Source organism: Bufo bufo, chromosome 5 (assembly GCF_905171765.1).
Source record: "Bufo bufo chromosome 5, aBufBuf1.1, whole genome shotgun sequence".
Taxonomy (NCBI): Eukaryota; Metazoa; Chordata; class Amphibia; order Anura; family Bufonidae; genus Bufo; species Bufo bufo.
Window position 1 is genome coordinate 246,061,384 of NC_053393.1, and position 21,920 is coordinate 246,083,303.

The 21,920-nt window shown below is 50.4% G+C and overlaps 1 protein-coding gene across 3 annotated transcripts in view; it reads left to right on the forward strand.

The window, feature by feature from the left end:
• The window catches only part of MLH1 (mutL homolog 1), a 148,799-nt gene that overhangs the window by 80,503 nt on the left and 46,376 nt on the right, over window positions 1-21,920 (forward strand). For all 3 annotated transcript variants that reach the window (XM_040431919.1, XM_040431920.1, XM_040431921.1), the window contains one exon: window positions 10,785-10,936. In XM_040431919.1, the coding sequence (XP_040287853.1) occupies window positions 10,785-10,936 (152 nt within the window). The remainder of the gene's footprint in view (window positions 1-10,784; window positions 10,937-21,920) is intronic.

The window sequence follows — 21,920 nt, forward strand, 5'->3', positions numbered from 1 at the left end:
CACTTACTTAATTGTGGTGTGCACCTGTCGTTCTTTGTGGTACCGTGTGGCCCTATTTTCCCCCTCCCGAGCGGAATATAGGTAGCATTGCTAACGCGGTAGCCGCTGCACTTCTCTGGTCCTAGGGTGCACCATGCGGCCACATCGCTCTAATCTTAAATCTAGTACCTCTACCATCTCCAGATGCTGTACCCATGCACCTGTCTGGTCGTATCTCTGCACTACACAGCCGTATTGCTACTTTAACAGGTTGTGGACCTGTACCCTCCAAATGCGGTTGCATTCCCGGATGCTGTGGCTTTATTCCACTCTCCTTACTGTGCAACATGCTGCCACTTTAGCTCGGTTTTAGACGTGTATTTTTAGCCCACGTGCTGGGCCCTATTGTGCAATCTGTGGCCCATACAGTTTCTGTATTACGGGGTGCTTCCTTCCCCGGACTCTATTCTATGCTCCAGACATGGTTACTGCTCTTTTTTTTTTTTTGGGTTCTTCCATACATCTGCCACTCCGTTACTGTCGTGCTCTATGGTCTTCTTGTACTTTCTCAAGGCACTGTCTACAACAGGCCATCATGGTTCAGCATGTACATGATAACCATATCTGGCAGGGGTGGGCCAGCCCAACCACCACCTCCACCTTGTCGGTCTACTGCTACTTCTGGTGTACCCAGTATATGGCTGGTCTGTTCTGATCTGGTGGGTGGTCCACATACAACCACGCTCCCTACACCATGGCCAGGTGGTTGTTGGCTTTTGTGCTAGGGTTGCTCTTGCCATCCCTATAAAGTACTTCTGTCTGCGGCACTCCGCGTTACCCCATATTATAAAGGATTACCCACGTTGTTTTCTGTTACAATGCGGACCACTCCTGGTGGAGTACAGTGATCTCCACTGGATCTTTTTCCTTGTTGGGGTACATAGCTTGGTGAGCACCGGCCGCTGCAGCGGTTTTCGGCCATCACTGGATGTCCTCCGCCACACGGAATCCTTCTGGGGTCAGCGTTTTTTCCTCGTTGGACGTCCTTCCTGATGAGTCAAGGACAGAAACACTGAGCGCCACACACCTGCCTGGTAGGTGAATTTTCTGCTGATTGCTCTGGCATCGGACAGGGTTCCGTAGTTCCTTCTGGGTCCGGGTGTTCCCTTATATTCTCTGCTTAGTTGTACTATATGACAGAGGGCAGTTCCCTTGGACCTTGCTATTGTCTGCGCCTGTCTGGTACTTTCTCCCCCTGGGAGTCTTCTGTGTGTCGGTCGCAGCTGGTTTCTACATTTCTCGCTGGTATTATTGGGGGACACAGGACCGTGGGTATAGCTTGCTGCTGCCACTAGGAGGCGACACTAGGCTGAAAAGTGATAACTCCTCCCCTGCAGGCTATACCCCCTCCAGCCTGGAGAGAGCATATCAGTTTTTAGCTTAGTGTCGTAGGAGGCAGACCTCCCTGCTTAGCAGGGTGGCTCTTTTACAATTTTGTTTTTATTTTATTTCTTTAGGTTAAGGGGCACAGATTCGCATGCGTCTCTGTCTCCCTGGGAGGCTGGCCGGTGTTGCCTGCTCCACCGCCCTGCCTCCCCCAAGAAGACAAAGCGGACCAGGGGAGCCTCTCTCCCCTGCTTCCCGCCAGCAAGAGGGCCACCTCCTCTCCAGCCCTTCTCTGCCTAAGGACCCCTGATGCCTGGTGCCAGCGGTCGTGGGGTGGCCCTGCTGGTACAAGACTAAAGGTGAAGAACACAGATGAAGACAGGTGAGTTTTACTGTCCCTCCCTGTCCCCCTCACATGGCCCCTTCTTGAGGGGGTAACGAATCTCCACCCGTCGCCCATCTCACCTCAGTAGAAAGGGTTAATCCCATTCCACGGCGGCAGCATCCTATTTTCACCCCTTCCCGATCTACAAACAGGCGCCTTCTGCGCCCTATTCCGGTCCCCCCACTCTCCGACCGACCGGGTGGGCTTCCCGGTCGGCCAAGCGACGCATCTTCTCGGCGGCTCCTTTTCAAGACCCCGCTAAGCCGTCCCAGGAGAGCAGGCAGAACGGATCCCCTACTCGGCCGGACGCCGCAAAAATCTAGGCCCCGGCTTTATTCGGGCCTACCGTTTTATTTATTTCTTTTCCCTCCGGCCACGCTATTTACTCCTCCGATGGGCTTACGCGGTCAGTGGACACAGGCGACCGCATTCCGGACATCGATCCAGGTACACTCTCTCCTGACTAGCCGTGAGTCCATGTCGGCCGGCGTGATAATTTAGTCTCCGGCTTTGCGGCCTTCTAGGCTGGAACTTCCTCCCTCAGGTATGGGGGGGCGGAGCCTTTTTTTCTAGCGCGAATCTCCCCGGGAGGCGGGTTAACCCTTCCTGCACAGCCACCTTTTTCAGGCCCCTGTTTACTCTAGGTTTCTTTCTGCAGGCACAATGTGCCTTAATATTGCAGTATACAACCCTTCCTGACCTCCTCTCCATATGAGGTTAGGTCCTCACCAAAAAAATAAAAATTTTGCGCATACAGATCCTGCCCTCCTCAGCCCACAAAATCCAATGGAGTGCATCTGAGGGACCCCAATCCGCCCTCTGAGGCCGTTTGGTTGATTATGCTCCAACTGCGCAAATCCAGTGGAGTACATCTGAGGGATTCCCATTCCACCCTCTGGGCCGTTTGGTTGATACTGCTCCAACTGCGTGAATCCAGTGGGGTACATCTGGAGGATCCCAATCCGCCCTCTGAGGCCGGTTGGTTGATTTATGCTCCAACTGCACAAATCCAGTGGAGTACATCTGAGGGATTCCCATTCCGCCCTCTGGGCCGTTGGGTTGATAATGCTCCAACTGCGTAAATCCAGTGGAGTACATCCGAAGAGTCCCCAATCCGCCCTCCGGGCCGTTTGGTTGATAATGCTCCAACTGCAAAGTCCAGTGGGGTACATCTGGAGGATCCCAATCCGCCCTCTGAGGCCGGTTGGTTAATAATACTACAACTGTGCAAATGCAGTTGAGGACAACTGAAACTTCCTATCCACCCTCCGGGGGCGTCTGTTTGAGTTTCTCCTCCTGCGCAACTCAGCGGAGGACCTCTGGAAGTTCCCAATCCACCCTCCTGGGTCGTTTGGTTAATAGAGCACCGTCTGCGCAATCGGTAAGCAGACCTTTAGTTCCATTCCACCTCCGGGTAGTTTGGTTCTTATGTCAACACCGCCACAGCCTGCAACAGCCATGGGCTAGAGGCTGAGAGGTGGAACTGCACACGAGCGGGCCGAAGCAGGACAGTTATTCGGACTCTGACATGAATCCGGATTATTTTTCCTAGATTACGTCCGTGCTAACCGGTTCTGGTGTATGCATTAACCCCTTCCTTAGGCACTATTTACACTTCTACTAGATACAGTGCTTAACTTGGGTATTACCTCCTTCCTGAGGTGGACTGACCTCACTAGCATTGGCCTCAATGCCAGCCATAGGTGCCCTCGTTCTGTGAGTGGCGGAATTGAAGTTCCACTGGGCTCAGTATCGTCAGCATACATTAACCTTTTGTATAGGTGGCATTATGACATTCTCACTGTCGCAGTGTTTACGTACGCGTTACACCCTTTCTGGGGTGGGATAATGGCACTTCCCACAGAGTACAGAACTCGTCATATGCAAGTTCCTGCTAGGTGCGTTACCCCCTTCGATGGGTGATGTATTTGCACTACCTCGGGTTACAGTACTTACTGGATATGTTACTCCCGATCATAGGTAAAGCCTTTGCACTGCCACTGGGCGCAGTGCTTGCCGTAGATTTTTCCCCCTCCATTGAGTGGGTACTTACACTTCCGTAGATTGCGGTTCTGACTATCAAGCTACCCCCTTCCCTAACCGGGGGATTGCGCTTCCGTTGTTTACTATTCCATCTCCCATTTGCCATCACATACTTCCTATGGCATTACCCTCTACAAACGATCCAGTAACGGGGGAATCACTATGCATCTTTGCATGCTGTATTTCAGCTACGCCACGACTCTAGAGGCCTTGGTTTCCTTCACAGGTGGTCCGTGGCAACAGTCGGTACCGCTGGGCCTGATATTCTCATCTAGTGGCATATGGATACTGCCACTGGATACTATGGATACTCCCATATTGTATCCCTATTTTCTTCATGCACTTATTGGAGACACAAAAATGTCGGCCTTTGTGCTCTCAGGGGTGTCACCCAGCCTTAGGTGTCCTAGAGACTCCCCATCCCCATGAGCCTCCACCGTTCAGGTCAGCCACACTGCACAGAGTACTGTGGTCAAGATCCAGCAAGCAGAATATTCCACTGACTCCGGATGCTTCGTCCACCACTCATCCTTATCTAGGTGAGGGCGTTATGCTGGCAATCTGCAGTGGCTACTACAACGGCTTCTCCTTCGCAGGGTAGTCTTCACGCTAGGGCTAGATGCTCCTAATCGCTGTAGCGAGACAGCCCCCCTCAGGTAGGGGTTCTACCCTGGTACTAATTCGGCAGTTGCTCCTGTTCAGCGCCCTTGTCAGGTGGAGGGTTTAAGGTTAGCTCTACTAACTGGACCAGCTTGATACCAGAACTTCTACTGGATGTCCTCAGGCCTTCCCCTCATGTCCACGCTGGCGGAGCATGCGGTAACCTCTACCGCAGGAGGGGTGTTTGAGTCACCATTACATGCTAAGGTTCCTTCTGCACAGTTCTTTCGTCAGGCAACAGATTCCTCTAACACGAGAATCAGTGACCTCTACGGTGTGGCCTACTCCTCGGCGGGAGTATGGCGTGAGCATTACTCTTGGGGCTTCCCTTGTAGGGCCTCCCCTTCAGGCGGAGTATCGCATCAACACTAGACGCTGTAGAGCTCCAGTCTCACATGGGAATGGGCTTTAGTTCTGGCCTCTTTCTGGTTTACTACCAATAAGGGTCCGTGGCTCTGACAACTGTTGTCCTTCTGCCACATCTAATCCATATCCATATGTTTGAGAAAGGCTCTTGATGTGAGCCGAAACGCGTCACAGAGTATTGTATGTAACCAATAAAGACATCATCTTTTGTTGAAGACTACAGTGAGTGCCGGTCTTTCTTCATTATTATTATTAACTGTTGTCCTTCTGTCGTCAGCTCGGGTGTGGCGATGGTGTAGTCACCATGGCTGATCAGCACCTACTTTTTGAGTGGGTTCTACTGGGTAGATCAGTCCCTACGGCACTCGTCAACACTAGATTGCCGTTCTAAGCGGGACCTGGATTCTAGTAGTCATACCGTAACGCCATTGGTGCTACCTCTCTTCAGATGTCAGTGATATCTACGTCACCTCAAGCCAATGGTGGTTGTTCTTTCACTGCTCATTCCGGGGGTGGACTGAGAGCCTTCCCAAGACGGGTGGAGCGTAGTCGAACTTCACCCGGCAAGAGTTTTTCTCTCATCTTTGTTCCACTCATCTGCCCTTCCAGGCAGCCTTGCCGCTTTGTTGAAATATGGTCACTGACGGGGCTTCCCATCACTAGCGGTGCTCACATTGGCTTTACTTTACCTTTCCCGTGTGGTATTGATACTTTGGCCTGCAGTGGGGCACGCCTGGCTCAGGCGTTTGTTTCTTAGTGATTCTCAGGCAGCTTCTCTGGACCAGAGGTGAATCCTACGGACTTGGCCTTTTAGTTCTACTTCCACAGCTGCGGCCAGGAGCCAGCTGTTTGGTGGCGTTATTTATTTATTTATTTATTTATTTTTTCTCTGAGTTGATACGCTTTTCTTGTACGTATTTTTTTCTTTAAGTATGAACATAGGGCAGTGTTCCGTCCAGGATCCTCTTTTTTCGCAGAAGGTGGTCGCCTTTCCACACCTCACAGACATGGGTTTCTCTTCTTTCTCCCTCGTAGTACACGGACCGAGCTCTCCATCAGCCATGTGTTTTGGCCTCTGAGCTTGCTTGTCCTTGTCTAGCGCTTACAGCCCTACGGACTTCTACCAATCCTTATCCTGGGGTCCTTGTCAAGGCTGACTGCCTCCAAGGATGTTTTCCAGATAGATCCGTTCAACAGTTGCTCGGGCATTCCGCCCTCGGGTAGGCAACGCCCAGCTGAGTCTTGGCCCACCCGACCAGCGGTCGGCGCTTCTCGGGTCCATCTCCTTCATGCAGTAGCTTCCAGTGTGGAAGGCAGTATCTTGGTCTTCCGGGCACACGTTCATCAAGTCTTACCGGGTGCCTTCCTAGGCACCGGCGGATACTGTTCCAGGCAGCAAATTCTTGCAGGCGGCAGTGAGTTACGCATCCTCGAGGGCGTTTTTTCTCCATGGGCATGTGATTTGTTCCCTCCCTGTGGACTGCTTTAGGACGTCCCACGGTCCTGTGTCCCCCAATGATACCAGCGAGAAAACGAGATTTTTGTGAAACTCACCTGTAAAATCTCTTTCTCGCGGGGTTCATTGGGGGACACAGCTCCCACCCAGTAATTTCTGTTTGCTGTGATTGTTGGCGGTTGTGGAGCCAGTATGGCCCCAGTTCTGGTTTGATCCGACTGGCGTTGGTCAGTTGTTGGTTGTTTACCGTATGGTTATTTTCTCCTACTCCTATGGCTTGGGCACAAACTGATATGCTCTCTCCAGGCTGGAGGGGGTATAGCCTGCAGGGGAGGAGTTATCACTTTTCAGCCTAGTGTCGCCTCCTAGTGGCAGCAGCAAGCTATACCCACGGTCCTGTGTCCCCCAATGAACCCCGCGAGAAAGAGATTTTACAGGTGAGTTTCACAAAAAACCCGTTTTCGTGTAGTCACTCCCAGTTTCTTTAAAGCGACTTCGCCATTCCTTATGCGTATGGGTGTCTGTCGATTTAGTGGTACAACCCAAGCCGCTGTACTTGCCCTCCCCGGGACAATGTATACAGATTGCTAGCCACTATTCTTAGAATGGCTAGTTGTCCATGACCAATCCCTTCCCATATGGTGGTTCTTTTCATTTTTTCTTGGATATTCTGGCTTTCGTTGTCCTCTGGTGGTTCAGTTCCTGGTTCCTTGTGAGCCCATACCGGGTACTCCTTCCTGGAGTCCCTGTACCCGTTCATGGACCACACAGATTCTGTATGATCGTTGTTTGGGGGAACCTGGGTTGATTGTTCCCCTTGTGGGTTCCAATAGCCTTGTGGACCTCTTGGGATTCTTGTCGATCTTCCCATCCTCCCAATTCAAGTACCTGGTACCTGAGTGGTTTTGTGCTACGCTTTGCATTTCTACCTTATGGTCTCCTTCAGGAGTAACTTCCTCCTGTTTGTAGAATCTTCCTCCTTAGATTGTTGGGAGTACTCTCCTTCTCCTCCCATGTCTCTCAGTCCAGTGTGTCCCTGCTGAGATTTCCTGGGCCTGCATTGTTGGGAGTTTCTCCGGTCTTGCGCTTCTCAGCGATATTTTGTTTTCAGAGGCTCGTTCCTCGTCTCCTGGTTTTGGGATGCAGGTCTTATCTTATCTTATCTTATCTTTTTTTTCCTGGCCTTTACTTGCAAACCCCCTCCCTTTCCAAGGGTTGGCGGTTTCCCTTAGCGCCTTTGGGGTTTTCACCTTTCAATAGGGCGCTTAACTTCATCACCTGCTTTGCGGTGGGGGGAGACCTGCTCACTTCATTGTGAGCCTTGCTATGGCTTCCCTCACTCCAGTGTGTCCCTGCTGAGATTTTCCCTGATACTTCGTTTGGCCAGAGTTTCTCCGGTCTTGCGCTTCTCAGTGATATTTTGTTTTCAGGGGCTCGTTCCTCGTCTCCTGATTTTGTGATGCCGGTCTTATCTTTTCTCTTTTCCTGGCATTTACTTACAACCCCTTCCCTTTCCAAGGGTTGGCGGTTTCCCTTAGCGTCTTTGGGGTTTTCTCCTTTCATTAGGGCGCTTATCTTAATCACCTGTTTTGCGCTCCCTTCTCATGTGAGCCTTGCTAGGGCTTCCCTCACTTGTTTGGCTTTCAGTGAGTCCATGTTCCCTTGTTCCCCTGGCCTGTCAGGGGTTGACCTCAGGGTGTTAGTGCTTTTGCCTGAGTCAATTAGAATGTTGGGTAGCTCCAATACGTGGTGCTGTCCTGCCTTCTCTCCAGCCTTTGGATGAGCTGGGTGTTTCCCTTTTGCCTTCTTCTTGCATTTGGGTCCTTCTCCCAGGTATTTGTCCTGGGGTGCGGGCAGTCTTCGCTGTTGCTTCATTGGGGTTTCTCCCTTATGAGGCTTCTTGCCTATTCTGTGTTTTCCTCCTGTTGAGTCACATGGTTCTCCCGCACCTGTATGCCCAACCGGTGGCATGGATGTCCTTTTCCCACCCTCGGGGACTGCTTTGGGCATCCCATGGTGCTGTGTCCCCAATGCCATGCACGAGAAAATTTGATTTTTTGTACTCACCGTAAAATCCTTTTCTCGTAGTAGGCAATGGGGGACACAGATCCCACCCTATGTTTTTTACTTCTGCTTCTCCGGGCTGATCTCTTGATCTTTTCCGGTACGGGAGTTGTTGGTTCCTTGCCTTTCTTCTCTCCTACTGCTTTTGGTACAAACTGATTAGCCTAGTGCCTGTGGAGAGGGTATAGCCCAACGGGGAGGAGCCAACACTTTTTATGTCTAGTGTCGCCTCCTAGTGGTAGTTGGACATATACCCATTGTGCTGTGTCCCCCAATGCCTACTACGAGAAAAGGATTTTACGGTGAGTACAAAAAATCAAAAAATTTTCTGCCCTTCCCTTTTTGCAGTCCCAATAGGGACATATCACGGATATACAGTGGGATGCGAAAGTTTGGGCAACCTTGTTAATCGTCATGATTTTCCTGTATAAATCGTTGGTTGTTACGATAAAAAATGTCAGTTAAACATATCATATAGGAGACACACACAGTGATATTTGAGAAGTGAAATGAAGTTTATTGGATTTACAGAAAGTGTGCTATAAATGTTTAAAAAAAATTAGGCAGGTGCATAAATTTGGGCACCACAAAAAAGAAATTAAATCAATATTTAGTAGATCCTCCTTTTGCAGAAATTACAGCCTCTAAACGCTTCCTGTAGGTTCCAATGAGAGTCTGGATTCTGGTTGAAGGTATTTTGGACCATTCCTCTTTACAAAACATCTTTAGTTCATTCAGGTTTGATGGCTTCCGAGCATGGACAGCTCTCTTTAAGTCACACCACAGATTTTAAATTATATTCAGGTCTGGGGACTGAAATGGCCATTCCAGAACGTTATACTTGTTCCTCTGCATAAATGCCTTAGTGGATTTTGAGCAGTGTTTACGGTCGTTGTCTTGTTGAAAGATCCAGCCCCGGCGCAGCTTCAGCTTTGTCACTGATTCCTGGACATTGGTCTCCAGAATCTGCTGATACTGAGTGGAATCCATGTGTCCCTCAACTTTGACAAGATTCCCAGTCCTTGCACTGGCCCCACAGCCCCACAGCATTATGGAACCACCACCATATTTTACTGTAGGTAGCAGGTGTTTTTCTTGGAATGCTGTGTTCTTTTTCCTCCATGCATAACGCCCCTTGTTATGGCCAAATAACTCAATTTTAATTTCATCAGCCCACAGCACCTTATTCCAAAATGAAGCTGACTTGTCCAAATGTGCTTTATCCCACCTTAAGCGGCACTTTTTGTGCTGTGGGTGGAGAAAAGGCTTCCTCTGCATCACTCTCGCATACAGCATCTCCTTGTGTAAAGTGCGCCGAATGGTTGAACGATGCACAGTGACTCCATCTGCAGCAAGATGATGTTGTAGGTCTTTGGTGCTGGTCTGTGGGTTGACTCTGACTGTTTTCACCATTCGTCGCTTCTGTCTATCCGAGATTTTTCTTGGTCTGCCACTTCGAGCCTTAACTTGAACTGAGCCTGTGGTCTTCCATTTCCTCAATATGTTCCTAACTGTGGAAACAGACAGCTGAAATCTCTGAGACAGCTTTCTGTACCTTTCCCCTAAACCATGATGGTGAACAATCTTTGTCTTCAGGTCATTTGAGAGTTGTTTTGAGACCCCCATGTTGCTACTCTTCAGAGAAAATTAAAAGAGGAGGGAAACTTACAATTGACCCCCTTAAATACTCTTTCTCATAATTGGATTCACCTGTGTATGTAGGTCAGGGGTCACGGAGCTTACCAAGGCAATTTGAGTTCCAATAATTAGTTCTAAAGGTTTTGGAATCAATAAAATGACAACAGTGCCCAAATTTATGCACTTGCCTAATTGTGTTTAAACAATTATAGCACACTTTCTGTAAATCCAATAAACTTCATTTCACTTCTCAAATATCACTGTGTGTGTCTCCTATATGATATATTTAACTGACATTTTTTATCGTAACAACCAACGATTTATACAGGAAAATCATAACGATTAACAAGGTTGCCCAAACTTTCGCATCCCACTGTAGACTTAGCAGTGAGGGCTCTTTCACACCAGTGTGTCCCTTGCGGGAATCGCACTCCATGTGAGAGAGGGATCATGCAGTCTGGACTACAGAAACGCACGGCATTATCATGATTGGTCATGCTGCGTATGCCTGTGCCTGGCCTTTCTGTAACAGAATCATACTGACAGCTTTATGTCAGTATGATTCCCTTACAGAAAGGTCACACAGAGGTTCACAGCATTATAAATCATGATAATGCCGTGCATTTCTGTATTCCAGACCACACGATCTCTCTCACATGGAGCGTGATTCCCACAAGGGACACGCTCGTATAAAGTACAGTATGTGCATTACAAAGTTGCTACATATCACATATTCTGTGATGATTGCACTAGTAATGTTTAAAGTTAGTGTCCACTTAAATCTACCAAGTTATGATTTTCATGTAGGAAGAAGAGGCCACGTGCAGAGTCTGATGTGGAGATGGATGATACCGGGATAGACAGAACAATGACTGCAGCTTCTGCACCAAGGAGGAGGGTTATCAATTTAACCAGTGTGTTGAGTCTGCAGAAAGACATTGAAGACAGAGCTCACAAAAGTAGGTTTATTATGGTCTTAGGTTAGGAAGCAGGGCTTGTACCCGCAGGCTTTTTATTGTCTTACCATGCAAATTCTAATAAATACAGACAGAATTGTTAAAGGGGTTGTGTAGTGTCAAGAGGAAACCAGACAACTCAAGGGATTGACCTGTAATAAAGAATAGATGATTACTTACCTGACATCCCACACCACCACCTCTTGGCAGGTCTCTGTTTTCCAGTTGCAACAGTCGCATGTTGGCGACGTGTCATCACCTGTGCAACAGCCAGAGTAATTGTGCTTTCACTAGGGCCGTATCTGACAAAACCTGCCCCCGTACCGATGTGCATCGGGTATCAGCCTTACCCCCTTCAGTGTAGGGTTGTCACGATACCAAAATATTGATTCGGTTTCGATACCATAAAAACGTATTGCGATATTCGATACCACGCGAAAAAAATAAAAACACAAAAAAGTTTTGTGCATTATGCATTTTATGGAACGTCTGGCCCATAATAGAACAGTCCTACCCTAATTTTTTTGGGGGGACAAGGTGACCAAAAAATGGTGAATTACGTGTTTTTTTTATGTATTTATTTTTTTCTGTTACAGCGTTCAAGGCATAGGAGATATTTTTTTATATTTTAATAATTCAGACTTTCTCGTACTTTTTTCCATTGGGGGACACAGACCATGGGTATAGCTTAGAGATATTAGTAGGAGGGACACTATGCAAATGAAAGAGCTCCTCCTCCTCAGGCTATACCCCCCGACTCCACCAGGAGGAACTCAGTCTTTGCTTAGTGTCTGGTGAAGGAGGTTGACACTTTCATTCGTCTCCCTTTTTGTTATTTTTCTTCCAGCTGGGGACGCAGGTCGGCATTGCGCCTTCCTGGTCCCCCATGGAGTGCCCGCCGCCGTTTGTTGGACGTTGCCAGGCTGCCTCCATTATCCCCCAAGAAGGCAAGTGGATCCGGGCTCGACCTGTCAGCTCCGGCATCCCACCAGCTCCTGGGTCACCTGCTGCCACCCTCCTCCAGAGCACTGCACTCCTGAGAAGGAGGCAGATGTCTGAAGAGGTGCATCCCTGCTGGTCCTGGAGTCGAGGGAGAAGATCTGCAGGAGCAGATAAGTATGAAGCTGCAAGGCAGCCATGTCCTCTGTGTCTCCCCCCTCCCTCCCTACCTCTCTGCTCTGAGACCTATGGGCCTCCTGGGTGAATGGGGATCTAGGTGGCATTGTTGTTCTGTCTGGGGCGCAAGGGTCATGGAGGCACTTAACTGGGCAGGCGTCTCTGGATGTCCCTGCTCCTTCTCTGCCGGCATATCATGTCTCTGAGCACTTCCCCCTCCGGTCTCCGCTTCTCTGGGCTTGCCATCCCCCTTGCTGGGGACGCCTTACTTTAGTTTTTTCCACGCTGAGCGGCGCCGGGGGCCATTTTCTTTCCCTTCTTTACACAGTGAGGGGGGGGGGGGGGGGGGGGGGCGGAGCCTAATCGGACCTCCGGCTCCTTCCTGCTGCTGCTGAGAAGCTTCTCACACTGAACGGCTACTCCCCCGCTCCTCTCTGGATGCCTGAGCGGTATGATTTTTTCTCTCTGTACTGATTCCAGTCACTTTTGTGAAGAGACCATCATGCCTAAGACTAAGTCCGGTAAGACCTCTTCTCAGACCCCAATGGGGTCCTGTTGGAGTGTCTGCTCCCACTTTCGGTCACTGGTGCCTGTGCCTCCTGCCCTGCCTCTGGACAGAATCACCTTTCTCCCCCTTCTCTTGCCCAGTCCAGCCCCCCCCCCCCCCCCCCCCCCCGGTCACTGCGGAGCCTGCGGCCCCCGCTTGGGCATCTGCCATGTCCAGCGCGGCCGCTGATTTGGCCCTGTTCGCCAAGGCAGCCATGTCTTTCATAGAACGTATGTCCGTTTCCAATCCTGCGGCGCCAACCACTCCGTCCCCTCACAGTGGTTCCTGCAGAGGACGCCTAACTACTAAGAGGCAGCGTGAGCAACAGCATCCCTCCTCGGATGACTCCGCTTCTCACCCTCGGCTAGAAGCTTGCTCAGACTCCTCTCCCCCCCCCCCTTAGGGAGCGCAGGTCTGAAAGGGAATTGTCCGGCTTGGACGAGGTCACGGAGCGGGACCTTCCGCCAAAGCTCTCCACCATGGTGGCTGATCTAGTAGCGGCTGTCCGTGACACCTTTAATCTCCAAGGGGATTCTCCTCCTTCCACTAGGAGGGAGTTCGCCCTTTTTCCTCCCAAAAAACCGGAGGCTGCTGTCTTTCCGGTCCATGAGGAATTTTCCGCTGTCATAGCCAGGGCATGGACCCGTCCTAATCAGTAGTTTTCCGCCACAAAACGCATGGATACTCTCTATCCTTTCCCGGCGGACAGCGTGGAGAAGTGGTCTTCTCCCCCTAGGGTGGACCCCCCGGTAGCCAGGTTGGCCAAAAACACGGCCCTCCCTGTCCTGGACGGCTCCTCTCTGCAGGACGCTGTGGACAGACGCCTAGATTCTCTGGCAAAATCCATATTCTCACTGGCAGGCACGTCCCAGCGACCTGCCTTTGCTTTGGCATGGGTGGCCAGAGCTCTCTCAATGTGGCTGCAGCGCCATCACCAGGACCTGGCGGACCAAGGTGCGTCGGCGGACACGCTGGATTTGATTCTCCAGATGTCTCAGGCCTCCAAATTCCTCTGTGAGGCTTCCATGGACATTGGTCCCTTTTTTGCCCGCGTTTCGGCCCTCTCGGTCATTCAACGCAGGGAGGTCTGGTTGAAGGTATGGGATGCTGACGCTTCCTCCAAGCGTTCCCTTGCGTACCTCCCCTTTGAGGGTTCCAGACTTTTTGGGGCTCAACGGGATGAGTTCATCTCTGCCGCTACTAGGGGCAAAAGCACTCACCTTCCTCAGGCTAGGGCTAAGCACCCTTTCGGGCGAGGACTTCCGGTTCTCGGTACCAGTCCTTTCGCCGCTTCTCTGCGAACAAGTCGTCGCCTGCTTCCTCTGCAGGAGGGTCACAGGACTCCCGCAAGTAGCCCTCTTTCAAACCCCAGCCTACCTGGCGCCCGAGGACACAGTCGACCCGCCCTTCCGCTCCCAAGCAATCTTCTGCATGAAGTGGCGCCCCCACCCCTTGTGGTGGGGGGCCGCCTGCTTTCTTATCAGCAGATTTGGACTCATGTTCAGGACGCATGGGCTCTAGAGATTGTAACGTCTGGAGTTCGCGTCCAGACCACCGGAACGTTTTTTCTCCCTCCGCTCCGTTATTATTTATTTTCTTCCAGGGGAGTTCCTCGCGTCCGTGGACATCCATGGCGCTTATCTGCATGTTCCGATCGCAGAATCTCACCAACGATTCCTGCGCTTCGCCATTGGGGCTCGTCACTCTGTTTGTCGCCCTTCCTTTCGGGTTGGCAACCGCCCCTCGGGTCTTTACCAAGATCCTGGCACCGATCATGGCGCTTCTTCGTACCAGGGGCATTCCTTTGCTGCCCTATCTGGACGATATCCTGATAAAAGCCCCCTCGCTTCCGCAGGCCGAGGACAGCGTCCGGATCACTGTTCAGACTCTGGAACAGTTCGGCTGGATAATCAATTTTCCAAAGTCCTCTTTGCTCCCATCCCAGAAGCTCCCCTTCCTGGGAATGGTTTTTGGACACCTTGTCCGCCAGAGTGTTCCTGCCACCCTCCAAGTCCTCCCAGATCCAGGGGGCAGTGTCGAATCTACTGCGATCCCAGTTCCTCTCCATACGGGAATGCATGCGGGTCCTGGGTCTTATGGTGGCCTCTTTCGAAGCCGTTCCATATGCCCAGTTTCACACTTGCTTGTTACAACAGGAGATCCTTTCCCTCTGGGACAAAAACCTCTCAGGGTCTAGACGATCGCATCCGCTTGTCTCAGCGGGTTCGGGCAGCTCTCCGTTGGTGGCTATCCCCATTGAACCTGAGGTCGGGGAGATCCTTTCTCCTTTTCTCCTGGACGGTCGTCACCACCGATGCCGGCCTCCTGGGTTGGAGCGGCGTTCTCCAGTCTCACACGGTTCAAGGTATTTGGTCGGCGGCAGAGTCTCGCCTTCCAATCAACATTCTGGAACTGAGGGTGATTTTCCGCTCTCTCTCTCTCTCCCATTGGACCCCTCTCCTTGCGGGCCTCCCAGTGAGGATTCAATCGGACAATGCCACGGCCATGGCCTACATCAACCATCAGGGCGGGACCCGCAGCCGGATGGTGATGCAGGAGGTGACGAGAATTCTGACGTGGGCGGAGACGCACGTTCCAGTGTTGTCAGCAGTTTACATTCCAGGAGTGAACAACTGGACAGCGGACTTTCTAAGCCGCAACAAGGTGGATCCAGGCGAGTGGTCTCTGCATCCAGAAGTGTTCGAAGAAATCTGCCACAGATGGGGCCGTCCGGATGTGGACTTAATGGCGTCCAGGTTCAACAACAAGCTCCCAGTGTCCTGGCTCGCGCCCGAGATCCGAAGGCGTACGGATGGACGTGCAGGTGTCTCCGTGGCAGGACTTCAGCCTCCCCTATTTTTTCCTCTCCTACCAAAGGTTCTACGCAAGATCGAGGCGGAAGTGATCCCGACCGTTCTCATCGCCCCAGGGTGGCCTCGCCGCACGTGGTTTTCGGACGTGGCTCGGATGCTGGCGGACGCCCCATGGCCTCTACCCGACAGACAGGACCTACTGTCTCAGGGCCCGCTCTTCCACCAGAATTTACGGTCTCTTCGTTTAACGGCGTGGCTGTTGAAACCGCCATCCTGAAGAAGAGGGGGTTCTCGGATTCAGTGATTAGGACCACGATCAGAGCGAGGAAGTCTTCTTCCTCCCGGATTTACTATCGTACCTGGAAGGCCTTCCTGTCCTTTTGTGAGAGTTCCAGGTTCCCTCCCCTTCGCTTTTCCATCCCGATGGTACTGTCTTTTCTTCAGTCTGGGCTTGAGCAGGGACTGTCTCTTAGTTCCCTGTAAGGTCAGGTTTTGGCGCTGGCCGTCTTTTTTTGCAGAGGTCCCTTGCTCTTATGGGTCCTGTGAAGACCTTTCTTCAGGGGGTGGCACATTCGGTTTCCCCGTATGTTCCCCCTTTGTCTCCTTGGGATCTCAATTTGGCCCTGCGCGCTCTGCAGTCGGCCCTCTTCGAGCCTTTGAGGGGGGTCTCTCTGACTGTTCTCACCTGGAAAGTGGTCTTCCTTGTGGCCATAACTTCTAATACAGCTACATAGCGTAGTGATTAAAGTTCTGGGCTATTATGCAGAAGCTGTGAGTTCAAATCCCATCACAAGCTTTTAAATCAGACTGGTGTCGGAGCTGGCCGCTTTTTCCTGTCAGGAGCCTTTTCTGGTTTTCCACCAGGATAAGGTTGTGCTCCGTCCGGTCCCCTCCTTTTTGCCCAAGGTGGTCTCTCCCTTCCACCTTAATGAGGATCTTGTCCTGCCTTCCTTTTGCCCTTCTCCGGCTAACCCAAGGAACTGCATTCCCTGGATGTCGTACGGGCCCTGAAGGTGTATCTAGCGGCTACTGCTTCCGTCCGCCGTTCATGACGCTCTGGATCTGCTCGGCTATTTCCGCGGGTTATCGCGCTTTTGGTAGAGTTCCCCCGGCTAGGATTACCGCTCACTCCACTAGGGCGGTGGGGGGCTTCCTGGGCAAGACGCAATCGTGCCTGTGCGTCTCAGCTGTGTAAGGCGGCCACCTGGTCGTCCTTACATACCTTTACGAAGTTTATCAGTTGCATCACTGGCTTCGGCTGATGCGGTCTTTGGCCGCAGGGTTTTGCAGGCTGTGGTTCCTGTTTGACCGTTGGACGTTCCTCCTGGCGGTGCTGAGGTTTTTTTTTTCCCACCCCATGGACTGCTTTAAGACGTCCCATGGTCTGTGTCCCCCAATGGAAAAAAGTACGAGAAAAGGAGATTTTTGTGAAACTCACCTGTAAAATCTTTTTCTCGTCTTTTCCATTGGGGGACACAGCTCCCACCCATTCTGCCTGTTGCAGGAGGGGTCTTCAGTTCAGTTTCTGTTTATGGTTGGACCTTATGGCTGGGTCCGATGGTTTCCATAATTTTTTCTTGCTCCTTCTCCTACTGCTTGTGCAACGCCTGAGTTCCTCCTGGTGGAGTCAGGGGGTATAGCCTGAGGAGGAGGAGCTCTTTCATTTGCATAGTGTCCCTCCTACTAATATCTCTAAGCTATACCCATGGTCTGTGTCCCCCAATGGAAAAGACGAGAAAAAGATTTTACAGGTGAGTTTCACAAAAATCTCCTTTTTTCAGATGTGGCGATATGTAATATATTTATTTTCTTATTGTGTTTATATTTTTGTATGTAAAATTAGGAAAGGGGGTTGATTTCAAAATGTAATTTTTTCATTTTATTTTTTTACTTGCTAACTATTAGCCCCCTTAGGGGCTAGAACCCTTGTCCTATTCACCCTGATAGAGCTCTATTAGGGTGAATAGGACTTTACACTCTCCCTGCTGCCCTGTGCTTTGTGCACACAGCAGCAGGGAGCTTGCCATGGCTTCAGCAGCATCCTGGCTTCCATGGTAACCAATCTAAGGTCCAGCTGGGGCGTACTGCCCCAACAATGACTATAATACTGTGGATGGGGGGGGGCGCAATTAATATAATACTGGGGAGTAGGAGAGGAGGGGCTGTGGCCACTGCGCCACCAATGAATATAATTTATGCCTAAATACAAAAGTAGGCTGCGGGTGCCGGCCATATCGCATACACGGCACCCAGGCTCTAAGACTGCCTGCTGCGAACCGTGGGCAGCCTACATTCGTATTCAGTCATAAATGATATTCATTGGTGCCGCGGTGGCCACAGTCCCTCCCCTCCTACTCCTCTCTGTTCTCTTTGGTGGCCAGCTGCAGCTGTGCACAGTGGGGCTCAGGATAACATGAGGGCTGCGCATGCCATGTTCTCTTAGTGATACTAGTCAGCGCAGCCTAGTATCGGCAAATAGCAAATCCCGGTATCAAATCTATCTGGGTACAAAAGTATCGATCGGGGAAGCCAGTCCTTCTTTCCAATGCGCTGAGTCTCTCTGAAGAGACCCAGTGTATTAGAGCTGCAGTTCCTATGGAGGCCTGCAGGTGGTAGACCAACATAGATAGGTTAACTGCAAATTGAGCTCAAACTTTAGTTCTATGGAATTAAGAGTATAAGCTAAAATAAATCTAACTACTGAATATTGTAGCCGCCTAGAGGGGCAAATATAGATAGAGATATAGATATAAAATATAAACCTTTTAAATCCTCCCCCTTTCCCTAGAATAAAAACGCCCCTACTATCCAAATATAAAAATATTGATCCCATACGGTGAATGGTGTAACGGGGGGAAAAAGTTGCTGATTTGCTATTATATTCATCACTTTGCTTAGTCGGTGGGTGTGGCTTTTTTTATCACATTTTATAAAAAAATTGGGGTAGGTGAAGCAACAAAAAAAATAGCAAATTGGACGTTTAGATTTTATTTTTATTTTTTCCTTTTACAGCGTTCGCCATGTGGTATATGTACAGTTATATTTTAAAGAGGACCTTTCATCGGTCCAAACATTGTAAGATAATTATCAGGCTACATAGAGCGGCGCTCCGGGATCTCACTGCACTTACTATTATCACTGGGCGCCGCTCCGTTCGCCCGCTGTGTCCTCCGGTATCTTCACTGCTTTGGTTCTACTAGGTGGAGTCTGCCCTGTTTCACCCTGGGTGTTCCTTCTCCCAGACTGTAGCGCTGTCCAATCGCAGCACAGAGCTGCAGAGAGAAAAAAGACCTCCCAGGCTGTAAGCTCTGCGCTGCGATTGGACAGCGCTACAGTCTGGGAGAAGGCATACCAAATATGTCTATTTATTTTATTTTTATTTTTTTACATGTGAACCTTTTTTTTTTTTTTATACTTTGTGTCCCCCATAAGGTTATACAAGACCTCTGGGTGACATTTAACTTAACTTTTTTTTTTTTTTTCACTATTGATTTCTCCTGTAACTATGGCTGACATAGTAGCCCCAGTTACAGTGGAAATACACCCACCAGAGAGGCTGTACAGCATAATACTGCGCTGTACAGCCTCAGTGCAGCGCTGATCGAGGTCTGTGGAAGACTGGGCAGCTCCTGCACTCCCCTGTCGGTAACACGACCGCCGGGTCGGAACAGGAAGCAGCACATCGTTGAGCGCTGTGTATACAGTGATCTAGAAGGCAGGGACACCCAGGAATGGTCCCTGCCTTCTCTCTGGGGTGCCCTGCTGTCACTGACATGATTAGCGTGCAGCTGCCATTTCTGAAAGGATGTTCCAGAACGTCCGATCAGAGATAAGCCGGCCCACCCAGGACGTCTATAGTCAATGGGCAGTCGGGAAGTGGTTAAATAAAAAGTTTTAAAAAAAACACACACCAAAATATTACGTTTAAATCGCTCCCTTTCCCAATTTTACATATAAAATATATAAACAATAAATAAACATATTTGATATCGCTGCGTCCAAAAAAGCCCAAACTATAAAAAAAAAAATTAAAATCTCCTATGCGGTGAACACTGTAACAGAAAAAAAAATAATGCGCGATTCGCAATTTTCTACGTCCTATCACCACAAAGGAACAGCTTCCCTGATCTCGGTGCAGGAAAGCTGTCCCAGCTTCGGTAATGCATTAAATTGTGACCATGGCATTTGAGCACACATTAGTCCCGGGTGACTGCTGTTTAACATGGCAGAAACCTAACGGGCATGGCACTCTCGAGCGGGTGCCAATTTTAAAACCGGACTTCTGCTGTAGGCAGAGGGTGCAGAAAGGGTTAAGAAGCCTATGCAGTGCTGTAGTAACCAGACAACTGCAATAGGGTGCATTCACACGACTTCATGTATCTTGCTGTCCACAAAATGCGATCCGCAAAAAATATGGATGACGTCTGTGCTGCTCTCCTTTTTTTTGCAGATCCATTGTAATAATGCCTATTCTTGCCCACAAAATGTCCTATCTTTTTTGCGGGACTACAGAACGGACATATAAAGACAGCACACAGCACAAAAAATGCCAATTGAATGAGGACCAAAAGTACAGTAGTGTGAATGGGGCCTAACTCCCTTCAAAGGTGAAGTGTTCATACTATCACAAAAATATGCATTTCTCGCCCATATTCATTGGGGGGGATACAGGAACTGTGGGTATAGCTATGTCCTCTAGGAGGCGTTGACACTAGTAAAAGCTGTTGGCTCCTCCCCTGGCATCTATACCCCCTCCAGCCTGGAGAGAGAGCTGAATTTTTTTCTAGTGTCAATAGGTCTGGCTCATGATTCATAGCCATCCCGCATGCCTTGGTAGTTTCTACGTTACTACCTTCCCTCATCTGCATTTGAACGGGGTATTCGTTTTGTGGTCTTCCATTTCCAGGCACCCTCCTACAGGGACTCCTCTATTGGTCCGGGTGTGCTACGGTATCTACACGCAAGTTTGCCACCTTTCTCTCCCGAGCAAGAGTCCAGGAAGCATGCGGCATGGACGCCCTGATATCTCCTTGGCGGGAGTTCGCTCTCCATACGTGTTTTTCCCCTTACCCTTCTACCAGGGTTCTACGGAAGATCAAGATGGAGGGCATTCTTAGTAGCTCCGGATTGGCCCCATCGCGCGTGGTACGCTGACCTCGTTCTCCTTCTAGGAGACGTCCCTTGGTTATTGCCACTCAGAGACGACCTTCTTTCACAGGGTCCGGTCTTACATCAGCATTTAGCTGACGGCGTGGCTATTGAAACCACCATTCTGACGCGAAGAGGGTTTTCAGTGGACGTCATCCGCACTATGATTCAGGCCAGGAAGCCTGCATTGCCCAGGATCTATTGTAGGACCTGGAGGTCCTTCCTGGGCTTCTGTGAAAGCCGGGACATCCCCTCACTCCGTTTTTTCTCTCCCCACGGTCCTTGGTTTAGCCCTTAGTTTCTTGATGGGTCAGGTCTTGGCGCTTCTGTCCTGGGGCAGCTTTCCAGCATCCTCTGGTACCCATGGCAACCTTCCTTCAGGGAATGGCACATACTGTTCCTCTGTACCGTCCTTTACCACCTTGGGATCTGAATATAGTTCTCTCAGCATTCCAGTCTTCTCCCTTTGAGCCCTTGCGGGAGATCTCTCTCCGGCTCCTGTCCTAGAAGGTAGTTTTTTCTTGTGGCTATCACATTCATCAGTCGGGTGTCCGAGTTGAGGGCGCTCTCTTGCAGAAAACTCTTCCTGGTTCTTCACAAGGATAAGGCGGTTCTCCGGCCCATTCCTTCTTCTCCCGAAGGTGGTCTCTGACTTCCATATCAATGAAGATATGTCCTTCCTTCACTGTCTCTCTCCTTCACACCCTACGGAAGGGAGTTACATTATTATACGTTGTCAGAGCTCTGATCATTATTGGCAGCCTCCAGTCCCTTCCGGTGTACAAAAACCCTTTTCTCGACCATTTTCCTTGGGGGACACAGAAGACCTTGGGTATAGCTCATCTCCCTAGGAGGCGTGACACAAAGTGAAAACTGTTAAGCTCCTCCTCCACAGCTATACCCTCAGCCTGGAGAGAGAGACTGACAGTTTTTTGCTTAGTGTCGAAGGAGGCAAGACACTCCCTGCTCTGCAGGGCTGTTTTTTCTCCTGTTTGGTTTTTAGTTTAGATTTTTACTTTTTTCTTTTCTTTTTCTTCAGATCATCAGGGACAACAGAGACGCACTAGACCTCTCTGCTTCTCCTGGGGTTGAGCTGCGCCAGTGCCGGTCATCTGCACTGCTGCCTCCCCCACAGAAGGCAAGGTGGACCAGGGCAGCCTAGCTCCCCTGCATCCCGCCAGCGCAAGGGTCGCCCGCACGCCAAGTCCCTCTACCAGCGTCCTGCCACTACGGTGCCAGTAGCTGAAGGGGCGACCCTGCTGGAACGGACCGAGGGTGAAGACGGCTGTGGTAAGAGAGAGGCTTCTCCAGCCCTACGTTCCCCTCCCTGGTCTCCTGCGTGCTGGACCCCCATACTGGTCCC